The sequence below is a fragment of the Thalassophryne amazonica genome, chromosome 6, assembly GCF_902500255.1.
Source record: "Thalassophryne amazonica chromosome 6, fThaAma1.1, whole genome shotgun sequence".
NCBI classification, from domain to species: Eukaryota; Metazoa; Chordata; class Actinopteri; order Batrachoidiformes; family Batrachoididae; genus Thalassophryne; species Thalassophryne amazonica.
This window is the reverse complement of record NC_047108.1, coordinates 41,698,990-41,714,841: the sequence shown is the minus strand read 5'-3', so window position 1 is coordinate 41,714,841 and position 15,852 is coordinate 41,698,990. Positions and strand designations below refer to the sequence as shown.

General features: G+C 40.4%; 1 protein-coding gene across 4 annotated transcripts in view; it reads right to left on the bottom strand.

The window, feature by feature from the left end:
* flna (filamin A, alpha (actin binding protein 280)) overlaps positions 1 to 15,852 on the bottom strand; it is a 136,280-nt gene that overhangs the window by 38,579 nt on the left and 81,849 nt on the right. For all 4 annotated transcript variants that reach the window (XM_034172055.1, XM_034172058.1, XM_034172057.1 and 1 more), the window contains exons 10-18: positions 13,123 to 13,260; positions 12,785 to 12,911; positions 12,557 to 12,693; positions 12,225 to 12,421; positions 10,691 to 10,804; positions 10,431 to 10,574; positions 4,357 to 4,480; positions 3,787 to 3,947; positions 3,602 to 3,692 (exon numbers count right to left, since the gene is read on the bottom strand). In XM_034172055.1, coding sequence (XP_034027946.1) covers positions 3,602 to 3,692; positions 3,787 to 3,947; positions 4,357 to 4,480; positions 10,431 to 10,574; positions 10,691 to 10,804; positions 12,225 to 12,421; positions 12,557 to 12,693; positions 12,785 to 12,911; positions 13,123 to 13,260 — 1,233 coding nt within the window. The remainder of the gene's footprint in view (positions 1 to 3,601; positions 3,693 to 3,786; positions 3,948 to 4,356; positions 4,481 to 10,430; positions 10,575 to 10,690; positions 10,805 to 12,224; positions 12,422 to 12,556; positions 12,694 to 12,784; positions 12,912 to 13,122; positions 13,261 to 15,852) is intronic.

Here is a 15,852-nt window from a genome sequence, read left to right as displayed (position 1 = left end):
AATGGAATTTATACATTCTTGAAGTCTTTTGTATGGGATTGTATCCAATGATTGCACATCCTACTAGGATAACCATGAATACATAAACACTTAAATGTTACTGTAGGGAATTTAACAGATGGACTACTCAGTGATGTCGGTGATCATTTGCCAGTTTTTGTTGCTTTCCAATCAGTTGATAAGTGATAATGAAACTACTAATTTCATAAGGAAAATAACTGATGTAACTACTGAAAACCTCAATGGGCTTAATGCATCAAAACTGGTGTGCTATTTATATTGTGGATATAGACAAATCATACGAATTATGCATTTCTATCATTTCCAACTTGTATGATAAACACTGCCCATTTGTGTCAAAAGTTGATTATAAGCAAAATGTTTATAAACCTTGGGTCACAAAGGGACTTCAGGATGTATGTTAAAAGAAAATTTTTTGTATAAGCAGTTTATAAAACTCAGAACAAATGAACCTGAAAGAAAGATACCAAAACAAATGAACTAACAAGATCTTACAAGAAGCAGTACTATAGTGATTTATTGGAAAAAATAAAGCCAATATTAAAGGCACTTGGAAGCTTTTAAATGAAATCATTAAAAAGAAAAAAAAAAGTTGTTCAAGATGATCCATCTCGTTTTTCCACAAATACTGACAATACACAAAGAAAATAAAGCTATTGCAGATCATTTTAAAGTTTTAATAATGTAGGTAAAAACTTAGCAAATTTAATTGTATCCTCTAAAACGTGTTCTTTGGACAACAAGAACAAAAAAATGAATTCTGGATTCAGTGTATATTAAAGAAAGATGAAAATGAAATTAACAGTTCATAAACTAAAAGAAAAAACGGTTACAATTTTATATGTTTTTGATAAAAAACTAGATTGTATTATTAAACCCTTAACTTATATTTGAAATTTGTCATCAATGACTGGGAAATTTCCTTGCAAAATGAAAATAACTAAAGTGATACCACTGTTCAAATCTGGTGACAAACATGTCTTTTCAAACTACCGGCCAATCTCAGTTACCACAACTGTCAAAAATTCTGGAAAATTTATTTGTGAAGGAGGTTAAATGATTTCATAACCAAAGATCATATTAGGTGTACTACTTCATTGGCTTTAATAGATTTTGTTGAACAAGCTACAAATGCAATTGAAAATAAGCAAATACACTGTAGGAGTTTTCTTTAATTTACAGAAAGCATTTGACAATATAGATCATAATTTACTATTGGAAAATTACAGAAGTATGGCAGAGGATTGACACATGAATGGATAGCTAGCTATTAACACAATAGGTATCAGTATGTCCATATTGGTGGGATAAATTCAGAATTTTTGAAGATTACATGTAGGGTGCCCCAGGGTTTAGTCCTTGGGCCATTTCTTTTATATATTAAAGATATATGTTTGGCTTCCAGGTCTGAGTTGTATTTTATTTGCTGATGATACAATTGTGTTTTGTAGTGGGGATAATTTGAGACAGCTCTTGGAAATGATTGAGAGGAAACTATAACAAATTACTGCTTCATCTTGGTAAAACAAAGTATTATATTCAGAAATAAGCACAGGAATTTAAGTAGAAAAATTAAATTATACTGAAAATGAAATTGTAACAAACAAAATTTCTTGGAGTTTTATTGATGATGAATTAAGCTGGAAAACTCATGTTAAATTTAAAATCTCAAAAGCTATTGCAATTCTGTATAAAGCACAAGACTTCCTCTTCCAACATTCATTAATTACTTGTTCCATATGACCTATTGCATTGAGGCTTGGGAAAACGCATCTAAAGCAAATACAATATTTTCTCTGATTGCTGTTGCCAGATCAGCTTTGCAGGTTGGAGCCTTGTCATGGACCATTTTCTTCAACTTCCAAAGATTTTCAATTGGATTAAGATCCGGACTATTTGCAGCCCATGACATTGACCCTATGTGTCTTTTTGCAAGGAATGTTTTCAGTTTTTGCTCTATGGCAAGATGCATTATCATCTTGAAAAATGATATCATCCCCAAACATCCTTTCAATTGATGGGATAAGAAAAGTGTCCAAAATATCAATGTAAACTTGTGCATTTATTGATGATGTAATGACAGCCATCTCCCCAGTGCCTTTACCTGACATGCAGCCCCATATCATCAATGACTGTGGAAAGTTACATGTTCTCTTCAGGCAGTCATCTTTATAAATCTCATTGGAACGGCACCAAACAAAAGTTCCAGCATCATCACCTTACCCAACGCAGATTCGAGATTCATCACTGAATATGACTTTCATCCAGTCATCCACAGTCCACGATTGCTTTTCCTTATCCCATTGTAACCTTGTTTTTTTTCTGTTTAGGTGTTAATGATGGCTTTGGTTTAGCTTTTCTGTATGTAAATCCCATTTCCTTTAGGCGGTTTCTTACAGTTCGGTCACAGACGTTGACTCCAGTTTCCTCCCATTCGTTCCTCATTTGTTTTGTTGTGCATTTTCGATTTTTGAGACATATTGCTTTAAGTTTTCTGTCTTGACGCTTTGATGTCTTCCTTGGTCTACCAGTATGTTTGCCTTTAACAACCTTCCCATGTTTGTATTTGGTCCAGAGTTTAGACACAGCTGACTGAACAACCAACATCTTTTGCAACATTGCGTGATGATTTACCCTCTTAAGAGTTTGATAATCCTCTCCTTTGTTTCAATTGACATCTCTTGTGTTGTAGCCATGATTCATGTCAGTCCACTTGGTGCAACAGCTCTCCAAGGTGTGATAACTCCTTTTTAGATGCAGACTAACGAGCAGATCTGATTTGATGCAGGTGTTAGTTTTGGGGATGGAAGTTTACAGGGCGATTCCATAATTTATTTCTCAGAATTGAGTGAGTCCATATTTTTTTCCCTCTGCTTGGTCTAAAAAGTAACCGTTACTACCACAATTTTTCCTGATTTCTTAAAGCCAGAAAGTTACCATTTGAAGTGACTTTAGTTTTGTGTCATGTCTGATCTGCTTTTTTTCTACAAAATTAAACAACTGAATGAACATCCTCCGAGGCCGGTGATTCCATAATTATTGCCAGGGGTTGTATATTTAAATGGTAAAAGGGGTGGGTGTTTATAAGCTTTTGCTTCTGCTCACACCCTTTCAGCCGCACAAAACCGTGAAATTGAGTTTTGTAAAGTATGTGTGTCGAATAAATTCATTAACTTTCTGGATGCTCTGTACATCTCTAGCTAGTCATGATGCAGCGATACAACATCACCCTCTGCAGTAATGTAACACTAATCTTACACCCAGTTGAAACCCACAAAGCTCCATTTACGTTTTTGTCTTGCAGTACATAAGACCTGCAAGCCTTATTATGCCGGTGTTCTTAGGCTTTGAATACTTTATTACTGTGTCATTGTGCTTTTCACCACCATCCATTGCACATACCGAGCTGTCATAACTCCATTAAGGTCCTAAAGTGACCCAGTTCTCACTGGACTTATTGCACTTAGTGATTTCTTGCAAATCACAGTTCAAAGCGTCACCCATGCTTTGAACATGTTTCTGCTAACACACACACAGCACTGTTTAGTGGACAAACCAAACATGCACTGTGTGCTCTTACCACTACGGCTGAGTCCTGGTCCTTCTGCCTTGACTTTAGTGGCATCGTGACCTGGATCCACTTTGACCCTGAAGGGTGTCATTGGAATGGCCTGAACAAAACCAGCAAAAGTAAAACTCATTGCACACAGTTATCAAAAACGTGTGCTCATTGTGCTATTCCTGGTCTCTCTCACACACACACACCTGGTCAGCAAACAGGACCATGATTGTGTAACTACCCGCTCCAGGAGGTGTGTATTTAACAGTGAATGTGTCGTTGTCGTTTCTGATGATATCAAAGTCTATGTCGGCCTCTGCCGGTCCCACCACTCCAGGAGCACACTTGATGCCTATGCTGATGTCACCTGAGGACATGATACAAAACTTCAATTAATCCCCAGATGGTGTCTATAGCAGTTACAATCAATCAGGAACAAGATGTATACAAAGTTTAACCTTAGCAGTGCGAATATTTAACACGAATTAGAAGGATGATTCACAGTGTATCCCTCAGCCAAGGGACTATCTGCTAAAAAAAAAAAAAAAAAAAAAAAAAAAAAAAAAAATGTTCCAACACCATATGAAACTCAATCTGCTTCTCAGTAATCCTGCCAACACCTGCTAAAACTAGTGCAAGTACAATTATGAAAATATATTAGGAAAAAATATTAGGGAAGTTAAACATTATGAAAGTGGATCTGCTGTGTACGCAGTCTATGTGGAGGTTGACAAAGTGCTGTAGTTTGCATTGTAGTGTTGATGCTGCAGTCTTACCTTGTCCAGCTTCTGAGCAGTCTACAGTAAAATATGTTGGTTCAAAGGCCTTCAGGCCAGTCTTAGCCACCCCTGGTCCTGAAACCTTCACTTTGTTAGGATGACAACCTGCTCCAATATTCATCTGCAGACAAATGAAAACAAAATTTTAAAAAGGGCGGGAGGGATTTAGACATTCCATTGTTCCCATTTTGGGAAAGCAATTATTAGCACAGCCGTTCTTGGCCCCATATGCTTATCCCATCCCTGTAATATAAAGTTCCTCAAGGCTCTGGGAGAACTCTAATAGAAAGTAATTTAAAAACTCAACTTCAAGTGTATTAATTAGTCATTGGACAGATCTTTTCTAATGGTGGTGAGTAAGGGAAATTCCTTCTTGGGTTGCAGGGTTTTTTTTTTGCAGTACTGTGGTTGGCTACAGGGGAAAACTGACAACAGTATGTTCAGCTCCGTTATTACATCCATATGTACCAGTTACAGTCATTCATGGTTACTCTGTTGTGCAACAGGCTGCGGATTACATTTCTAAAAATCTGGCCTCTGAGGAATGAAAAGTTTTTTTTCCTGACCCAACCAGTGAAGCCATTTCTTATACAACTGATCTATTTTGTGTGGGAACAGTTAGTGGCAGGCGTGTTGCTGCCAGTATTTAAAAATACCAAGTGGAGCACCTAATAACCCTCAATGTTGTGGTAGTAATTTTTGTGGCGTTTGTACATTTCTCAACAAAAACATGGATAAAATCCACATTTTTGCTGGAGAAAATTACTAGTTTTGAGATTACTTTGGAAAAAAAAAATAGTAGCACAGTACAGTTTACACAATAATTATGCAAACATTTTCCTGCAGATGTTTGTGATAGCACTTACAAAGTTGTAAGTGTATCCCTATAGAATAAAGTCATATTTATTGAAGATATGCAATTTTACATATCCCTCAGCTTGTGTAACATTTAAACAGTTCATGGTTATGGACCAATGCATTTGTCAGTAGGTAAAGGCTTGTAAAGTTTGCAGTGCACGAGAATAATACAGTTTATATTGGAACACAAACACTATGACCTGAGCTTTAACTACGATTTCGGGAAGTATAACTTCTAGTTCCCCCCTAAACAATGTAATCTCAGATGGACAGAAGTATAGAAGAGTCAGACACCATAGGGCATCTTTGTCTATCGGCTGTTCCCGTTAGGGGTCGCCACAGCAGATCAGTCGTTTTCCATCTCACCCTGTCCTCCATCTTCCTCTGTCACCTGCACATCCTCCCTCAGCACATCCATAAACCACCTCTTTGGCCTCCCTCTTATCCTCCTGCCTGGTGGCTCCATCCTCAGCATCCTTCTCCCTATATACCCTAGGTCCCTCCTCTGCACATGTCCAAACCATCTCAATCTCACCTCTGACTTTGTCTCCAAACCCTCCCACCTGAGCTGTCCTGATATGTTAACTGCACTCCTGCCACCTTTCTCCATCCACTTCACCCTGCCTGCACTCTTCTTCACCTCTCTACCACACTCTCCATTACTTTGAACAGTTGACCCCAAATATTTAAACTCATCTTTCACTTCTACTCCTAACGGCACTATTCCACTGGGCTCCCTCCCATTCACACACACATGTACTCAGTCTTGCTTCTACTGACTTTCATTCCCCTTCTCTCTAAAGCATATCTCCACCTGTCCAGACTAGACTCAACTTGCTCTCTACTCTCACTACAGATCACAATGTGATCTGCAAACATCATAGTCCATGGGGACTCCTGTTTGATCTCATGTTAACCTGTCCATCACCACTGCAAACAAGAAAGGACTCAGAACTGATCCTTGGTGTAATCCTACCTCTACCAGTCGGTCATTCCAACTGCGCATCACACAGCTGTTATACTATTCTTGTACATGTCCTGCACTACCCTAACATACTTCTCTGCCACTCCAGATATCATACAATACCACAGCTATTCTCTTGGCACCCTATCATAAGCTTTTTCTAAGTCCACAAACACACAATGTAACTTTCTGGCCTTTTCTGTACTTCAACAGTATTCTCAGAGCAAACACTGCATCTGTAGTGCTCTCAGCATGAAACCATATTGCTGCTCACAGATCTTCACCTGTTTTCTAAGCCTAGCTTCTACTACTATCCCATAACTTCATGCTGTGGCTGATCAACTTTATGCCACTGTAGTTACTGCACCTCTGCACATCACCCTTGTTCTTGAAAATAGAAACCAGTGCACTTCGTCTCCACTCCTCAGGCATCCTCACACTTTCCAAGATTTTATTAAACAATCTGGTTAGAAACTCTACTGCCATCTCTCCTAGACATTTCCATGCCTCCACTGGAATGTCATCTGGACCAACTGCCTTTCCACTCTTCATAGCAGCCCTCACTTCTTACTAATCTCTTGTACTTCCTGATTTACTCTCACCACATCATCCAGCCTTTTCTCTCACTCATTTTCTTCATTCATCAGCTCTTCAAAATATTTCCTTCACCTTCTCAGTACACACTCACTTGTCAGCACATTACCATGTGCATCTTTTATCACCCTAACCTACTGCACATCCTTTCCAGCTCTGTCCCTTTGTCTGGCCAATTGGTACAAGTCCCTTTCTCCTTCCTTACTATTCAACTTCTTGTACAGCTTGCAATATGCCTTTTCCTTCGCTTTTGCCACTTCTCTTTTCACCTTATGCCGCATCTCCTTGTACTCCTGTCTACTTTCTTCATCTCTCAGACTATCCCAAAACTTTTTCGCCAACCTCTTTCTCCTTATGCTTTCCTGGACCTCTTCATTCCACCACCAAGTCTCCTTGTCTTCCTTCCACTGTCCAGATATCATACCCAGTACTGCCCTAGCTGTCGCCCTCACCACATCTGCAGTACTTTTCCAGTTGTCCAAAATTGCTTCCCTTCCAACCAATGCTTCTCTCACCTGCTCACTAAATTTCACAGTCTTCTTCCTTCAGCTTCCACCATCTGATCCTTTGTTGAGCTCTCACTCTTCTTTACCTCTAAAGTCATCCTACAAACAACCATCCTATGCTGTCTAATGACACTCTCCTGCCACCACCTTACAGTCTGATTTCTTTTAGCTTGCATCTCCTATAAAGAATGTAGTCCACCTGTGTGCACCTTCCTCCGTTCTTATGTTACCCTGTGCTCCTCCTTTTTCTTCAAGTAGGTATTCACCACAGCCATTTCCATCCTATTGGGGAAAAAAAACCCCAAAACAAATCAACTATCATCTGTCCTTCCCCATTCCTATACTTGATACCATATCTACCCATTACTTCCTCATCACCTCTGTTCCCGTCACCAACATGCCCATTAAAGTCCGCTCCTATTACCACTCTTTCATGCTTGGGCACACTCTCCACCACCTCATTTAACACTCCAGAAATCTTTCTCCATCTCACAACCTACCTGCAGGGCATATGCACTGATATTCATCATCACCCCTTCAATTTCCAACTTCACACTCATCAGCCTGTCAGACACTCGTTTAACCTCCAACACACTTAACATACTCTTCCTTTAAAATGACCCCAACACCATTTCTCTTCCTGTCCTCAACATGGTACAACAACTTGTACCCACCACTGATGCTCCTGCTCTTACTTCCCAACCACTTGGTCTCTTGCACACACACACAATGTCTACCTTTCTCCTCTCCATCATATCAGCCAGCTCTCTCCCTTTACCAGTCATACTACCAACATTCAAAGTCGCCACTCATTTCCACCCTTCTAGTTTCCTTCTTCTCCCGCTGTTTGTGGAAATGTTCTCTTCTTTGTCGTTGTCTTCGCCCAACTATGCAGAGGAAGACCATAGGGCATAACTTTGTTAAATGCCAATAAGTTACAATATGAATGTTTTTCAGCACCATTATTAACAGGCCAGATTTTATAGCTCATTTTCAACACTAAACAAATATCCATTGACACCAACAGGACCTTGTCTGCATGTGTGCCTGAACAAAGTCGTAGGATTGTCACTTTACTCATTCCCAATCAGGTGCAGGACAACAGTGCCTTCATCTCACCATGAATTTCTCAACCAAGCCAATTAATGTATCAATCATTTTTCCACATACTACCAAGTCTTAAAGCATCACAGACCTGTATAATGTGAAGCGTATGTACTTCAAAATACTGAAAAGATTAAGCAAATCCTTGCTATATTTAAATCAACTATAGCAAGTAAAACTGTTTTTGCTGAATGATTCTTCATGATTTACAAGTTAAAGATGAGGGCTTACAATGTAAAAACTTAACTAGACCTGCCATACTTCAATCATTTTCAGTTACTAGATTTCATTTCACTTATCTCAAAAATTGTTTACAAATTACACAAAGGGGGAGTTACAAAAAAAAACAAGAAGTCATAACTAGAATGAAATGACCATCTTTGATAAAACAGAAAAGGTCCCTCTTGCTTTGAGGATGAGAGGGTGGGTCTTGACCTTTGATCTTGAGTGCACCTATCCTACACTCAGGATAAAAGATCAGCAATCAGGATTGCAGGAATAAGAACCAAAGGTCAAAGAAAAGCTGGATCTGTCCCTTCATCAAGAATAAAGCTCAAAGGTTTGGGATCACAGGAATTAAGGCCAAAGCTCAATACAGGATCTGCCTGCTTGATCTGGATCATTGATGTGGCTCTTGCTTGAACAAAGTACTGCTTCTCCAAATTTCACTAAAGTCTATATGTACATTTGACTATTTAACCACTTGGGAGAGAAAAGTATAAGACAGAGGCCAAACACAACTAAAGACACTCAGCTGCATTACGGACAGATTAAAAGCATTTCATTTATATTTAAACAAAAATCACTAAACTCTGAACCATTTCTATCTTTGAACAGACAAACGGTGCTATAACAGCAAGCAACATCATGCCAGCTTGTAAACTAGTCTGCAGTCTGGTCTGTTTGCATTCTAATTCCTTCACTATATGAGTGAAATAGAGGTGGGCAATTAGGCCAAGATGTAATTTCACTTTTCATGTAGAATCACAATCTTTATCATAATTCTCCCTATAGATTAGCTGAACTGATGCAATTACAGTTGCTCCTGTGCTTGTGTGGCCACAAAGCCTGTCACTTAATCTTGAAAATAAAAGGTGAGGATGGTTGTCTGCTGACCGCTACTCTGTTCATGTGGTCTACAGTTTACACCTCCAAGACCAGTAGTCAAATCCAGTGAGCACTGGGGTGCAATTTGTGTCACAAATGGTCACACACAGTTAGTTCATGCAGTGTCATGACTGGGTCTATACAGTTCCTCTGAAAAGTAGATCATACACCAATTAGGAGTCAGATTGCCTGCACCTACAGACCAAGTAATTGAAGCAGACAAGTGATCCTCTGGATTGTTGATTCACTCAGTGATACAGTAAGATTCGTTTGTCGATGAACCCCATGGTTCAAAATATATACATGTTCTCTCCACCCCCCCCACCCCCTTTTATCTTGAGTCACCCAAAAGGATTTTTTTTTTTTTTTTTTTTTTTAAACTAGATATTGGCACTTCACCAACCCCTCTGATCTTTGACAACCCCTCAGGGGGAGCTAAGACCCCGGGTTTGGAACCAGGGTACTAAACAATACCAAGTCTAATTAGTGGTCTAATCAAAATAAAGTTGATTACATCATAGGCTGCCAGCATCACTTTAGTTAGTTTGATTGCCCGACTTAGTTTGTCATTCCAGTCCTTCCCAAACTTGATCAGTTTCAATTCAAAAGCTGACATGACTGGATTTGCAGCTTTGTAAACTGTCCCCACATTTGTTTTTTTTTTGTGGTTATAGTAAGTCACTTTTGAAAATGTAACAGCATTGCTTGAATGGGTTCAATAGACTATGCATCGATTTGTCTCTTGTTCGAGTCTATTCCAGAATGTTGCACGAGTCTAATGAGAACAGTCGCAAAAAACAGCTTTTCCTGCCACGTGCAGCAGTCTCATTGCTTTTACAGCCGGAAGAACATTCCCCAAGCAGACTGCCTGTATGTAGTTCCTTTTGTTGTGGTATTTCTTTGTGGTAGATGTGGTTTGTAGATCTGTTTGTACTCACCCTGAATGGACTGTTGGGGATGTTGACGCCTCCCCAGGACACCATGACCGTGTGTTTTATGGGTTTACGTGGCGTGTAGCTGCAGGTGTATGTGCCGTTCCCGTTATCCTTAACCTGGACATCCACAGGCACACCATCGCTGTCCTGTAAAATAGTCAAACATAACAGTTATAGTAGGTAATGAATGATGTGTCTGAGGGGCATAAGACAGAAAATCCCACATACTCAGTGAAGCCTTACTGAAGTACAATCAGTCCTACCTGAGCAACAATCTTCAGAGGAGCTTTCCCTCCTTGTTTGGCATCCACAGTGAATTCAGTTGGTTTTCCGACAGCCAAACCAGTACTCTGCAGACCAGGACCATAGGCCTTCACCTGCAACACAGGCATACAGGTCATTGAGGATACGTTTTAATTACATCACACAGATTTTTTTTTTAAAGAATACAGTTAAAAAAAACAAAACTTGCATATAATGGATTCAGGCAGACCAGCGAATTTTGTCTGTTATAATTGAAACCTGCTATGTATAAACTGGAAAAAAAAAAAAAAAAATCTAGTTAGTCAGGAGGCGCCGAACAATCTATGGGGAATCCCAGCACCAAATAGGCTTACATATGTCCTTCATTAAACTCCTAAACGTTGAATAGGGGCCTGCCTAATTTAATGGCCGGGTCAAAACTTCAGCCGGGGAAGAAAAAAACAAAAAAAAAAAACAAAACACCTACCTTACATAAGTACTGGGCATTAAAAGATTAGATTTAGTCGAGTCTCACCACCCACCCACCCACCCACCCCAAGTTGGCTGAGGACTAAAATCCTAAGGCCTGACTTATGCTTCACCAACTCCATAACTCTGTGGCCATGCAATGATTATGTTCGCATGACACTTAAAGTTCTCTGTTGCGTTGGTGGGCATCTTAATGCAATTTTCTGTGAACAGTGGCTTTTTTTGGATTAATTTTTCTCTCAATGAGCTCCACCTCTTTATGCAATCAACCTCTAAATCAGTGTGACAGTATGTGCAATTTCTCTCCATGACTTGCAGGTCATTTGAGTGTCTATTGTTTTTCGACCCCGTGTTGTAAAGTTGGTCATATTTCTGTCTTTTCTGCCAAATGCATTTGATACATGATCAAAATGTAATCGGTGGGCACACTGCATAAACTATTAAAATATGACAGGAGATGAAGGATTGAATCAGGAAAAGTGAAAAATCACAGCCATTGTGGGCTCTGGAGAGGGTTCACAGCCACGTAGAGTGCTCTAATCTAAAGCGGTTGTCTTTGGTTTGCCACACCCAGGGATGTGTGTGAAAGTTACCAAATTACAGTGCAGAAAACTAGCAGCATTTTGTTAACATTTGCTGGTCATAAATAAAGGCCTGCCTCATTTAGGCACCAAGCACGGTTTGAAAAATTAAACGCCCGGGTTTTTAAATCAAGGAAATACGACACCCACTTTCCTCAAATCGGTGAGTGTCAGTGCTGAACTTCATTTTGTACCTCTGTTGTGACTGAGCACATCCAAACTGATCTGTCCAGTTTGTGTGAGGGGTTTTTCACGGAATTGTGATGGGACGTTTTTGTCCAAGCGAAAGTCTGCGATACAAAATCTGGTATTTATTACATAGAAAATCATACAAGAACATTAGACCTTTTGCTTTTGTCCCATAAGTGCAAGTATCCGGTTTATACAATGACAGTTTACCAAGTTGTGTTTTGTCTTTAATGTAAAATTTTTATCTTTTGCAGGCATGTTTTTGTTTTGTTTTTTCTTCAGGGTGTGTCCATACCTTGTCAGGATAGAAATCTTTCCCTGGAGGACTGTCTATCTTAGCCATGAAGGGAGAATGCTGAATGTCTTCGTTGTTGCAGAGCACGTGCACAGCATACTCCCCAGGTTCTGTGGGCCAGTAGCGCACATCACAGGAACCGTCACCCTTGTCATCACATTCGATCTTTGCTTGAGATGGACCCTCCACAGAGAAGCCTGAACAGTTAGAAACGAAGCATGTTTAAGAGCTGCACAAAAGGATCAGGATCTTAGAATCTGTAACATACAAAACCCTTAAATATCATCAGGGCTTCTTGATCTGCTTTAGTAGCATTACTGTAGCTCACTTACCCAGCGTTCCTACATCATCTCCCACAGCCTCAACCACAAAGTCGGCAGATTTTCCAACCACACCGCCCTCCAGCCCGGGACCCCAAGCTCTCACTTTCTGCTGGCCGGCCTCAGGACCAATGTTGACCTCAATTGGACTAAACCGAATCAGAGAAACAAAAATATCAATCCCAGCAAGATATGCAGTTCTACTGGAACATGCATTTCTGTGAGAATGTCTGCACAAACCTGCGGGGGATGTGCTGGTCACCCCAAGTGATGGTGATGCTGTAAGTTCCAGGAGTATTGGGATAATACTCAAAACCATACACGCCATCTCCAAGATCTTCCCTTTTGCATGGCTCCTCAATACCCTCTGATTAAAAAAAACAAACATTAAAAACAAACCACCTTTAAATTTCTTATTACTTTAATGTTTGTAGTTTGACAATTCAGCTGAAAACAGATATTCAGCCTTAATGACTTTAAATTTAACAGTGTGAAAATTGAATCAAATTAATTTGTTTTAAAATCGATTTCAGAACAATCTGCACAGGGGGATGCCGCCCCCAAACAGTGTAACTCACTTGGGCCCTTAATGGTGACTTTGAGCTCTCCGGTGCCGGCTCCTTTGGTGTAGACCCTAAAATCTGCTGTTTCTTTTATCCTCAGGCCCTTTGGCTGCAGGCCACGACCCTTAGCCCTGCAAACACTGGGGTTACATGCTGCAGAGAGAGCGAGACAGACAGAGCGAGCGCTCGTTACGCTGTCTCCCAAATTTACGTGTGATTTCAGTGAGGACGAAAGGAATGATGTGTAGGGTGAAGGCTATGAAACCAAAACAATTTTCATCTGAATGCTGCATCCATCAAACTGAAAGGCTGCTGGAAAGCAGTCCTGGGAAAGGGGGGAGAGAACTAAACCTCTTCCAGTGTACAGAGCCACACAACAAACTCAAAACACAGTCAAGGATGGGCTCCTCTCCAAACAGAAGAGGGCACCATCTCATCTCCTGAATAAAATATTCAGTCTGTTGAAGCACAGAAACAACAAAATCCCACAAGACAAAATTATAGTGACAGTAAGACAAGTGATTTGTGAAAAGGAACTTTACACTTTAAGAGCCAATTTTCCACATGAAGGCGTAACATGGGCAGGTACATGGGACTGAGGGCAAATATGTCACTTTAAATGTGTTAGTAAATGAAGTTGAGTATCAAAAGGAGTTATCTATACATTAAAAGCCAAGTGGCCTCTGTGTACGGCTTCGATCACAGAAACAGAGCTGAACTTTGCACTTCGTTATGCTTATGTATTTTGGGTTAAAGATGAATGCTGTAAAACTAAAGTTGATAGGAGAAATATTTTTGTAGAAATTATGGATATTAGCAAACAGTGAACAATGGATGCTAATTAAATTCTAGACTCGCATACCATTCCAGCAGGTGGAGGGTAAATCATCTGTATATTAAAAGCCAAGTGGTCTCCATGTACCGTCAAACAAACTAGGGAGAGCTGACATTTGCCATTTGGTATGCTTCTACATTTTGGGTCAAGGATGAATGCCGCCAAAACAGAACTTTGATGGGACTAATACAGATACTAAATAACAGTGAACAATGGACACTGACAATTACATTCTGGACTTTCACTCCATTCCAAATCATTATAGAAACTTTGCATAATTACTGGCCTTACCTATTTTGTAAAGACTAGCTAATCTCAAGCCTGTGGATCTCCACAGGCAATGTGCTACTTTACAGGACGTCACTGCTACTTTTTAAAATGAATGTTTGTAAAAAGCTTTACATTGTTCCAGTTTACCAGAGGGCACTACAAAGTGCAGTCTCAAAATGTACAAATAAATATGGCTATTTTGGCTGGCAGAATATAGTTGGCGCGCATGCGCGCACACACACACACACAAAATACTCTGAAGTCTGCTCCTTCCTGAAAACGCAAGGGAAAGTGAAGCCATACTGAAACCCCACCTACAGCCACTGTGATTGGCCTGTTCAATTTGTGATGCAGCACATCAAGCACAAACATTACTTGTGAGTAGAGGTGGGCAATATGAACATATGAGGTCTGTTAGAAAAGTATCTGACCTTTTTATTTTTTTTCCAAAACCCTGATGGATTTGAATCACTTGTGCTTGCATGAGCAAACCTTGAACCTTCGTGCGCATGCGTGATTTTTTCAGCACTTTTTCGGCACATTCCACTGTGAAAGAAGATTTTGCCATGAAAAGAGTTGCAGCGAAATTCATCGGCACGACGCTGATGGCGCAGCAACAGCACCTCCGTGTTGAAGCCTCACAGGACATGCCCTGACATGCCCAGCTCTTCCACCATTCGGAAGATTTAGACAGCTTTCGGTGGCTTTTCAGTCGTGTGACTATTCGAGAAACTGGACGAGCTGGGCATGTCAGGGCATGTCCTGGGAGGCTTCAACACAGAGGTGCTGTTGCTGCGCCATCAGCGTTGTGCCGATGAATTTCGCTGCAACTCTTTTCATGGCCAAATCTGTCAGTGGAATGTGCCAATAAAGTGCTGATGTCCACCTCTTCCACAATTTCTCAGATAATCACAAGACGGTCCCACATCACCACAGCGTTCACTTTGGAAATGATCCGGTCATTTCTGCATGTCGATGCCGACCAGAGTGTGGCTCGCTCTCCACCATTGTGCGGACGTCTTTAAACCGGTTGTACCGCTCCTTAATCTGTGTGATGCCCAGAGGATAGTCACAGAAAGCCGTCTGAATAATCCAAATGGTTTCCACTTGGCTGTCGCCCAGTTTCTAACAAAGTTTGATGCAGTCGCGCTTGCTCCAGTTGTTCCACCATTTCCTTGCAAAGAAAAAACGCCGAGAGACTCCACCCATCCTCACACAAAGGCTGCTTACAAGCAAATGACGCAAACGACAGGCGTGAGAAAAAAAAAAATCACGCATGCGCCCGAAGGTTCAAGGTTTGCTCATGCAAGCACACGTGATTCAAAGCCATCAGGTTTTTGAAAAAAATAAAAAGGTCGGATACTTTTCTAACAGACCTCGTATATTTGGTTCACGGTATAAATTTGGCCGACGGTAGAGATTTGGACTCCACCGAACAATCACGTAAAGCTTGTTGACAAAGTATCTTCCTCAGTGACTCTGAACGACTGGAAAAGGCTGCAGTCAGTGCTTTGGTCATAGGCTCCATCTCCACCTCAGCAGATTAAAATTTCGCCTTGAAAGAATGCAAAATTATAAGCTATTTTAACTCTCTGGAGTCACCTGACTGAATTCGGTCATGTAAAAGTCACATAACAGAA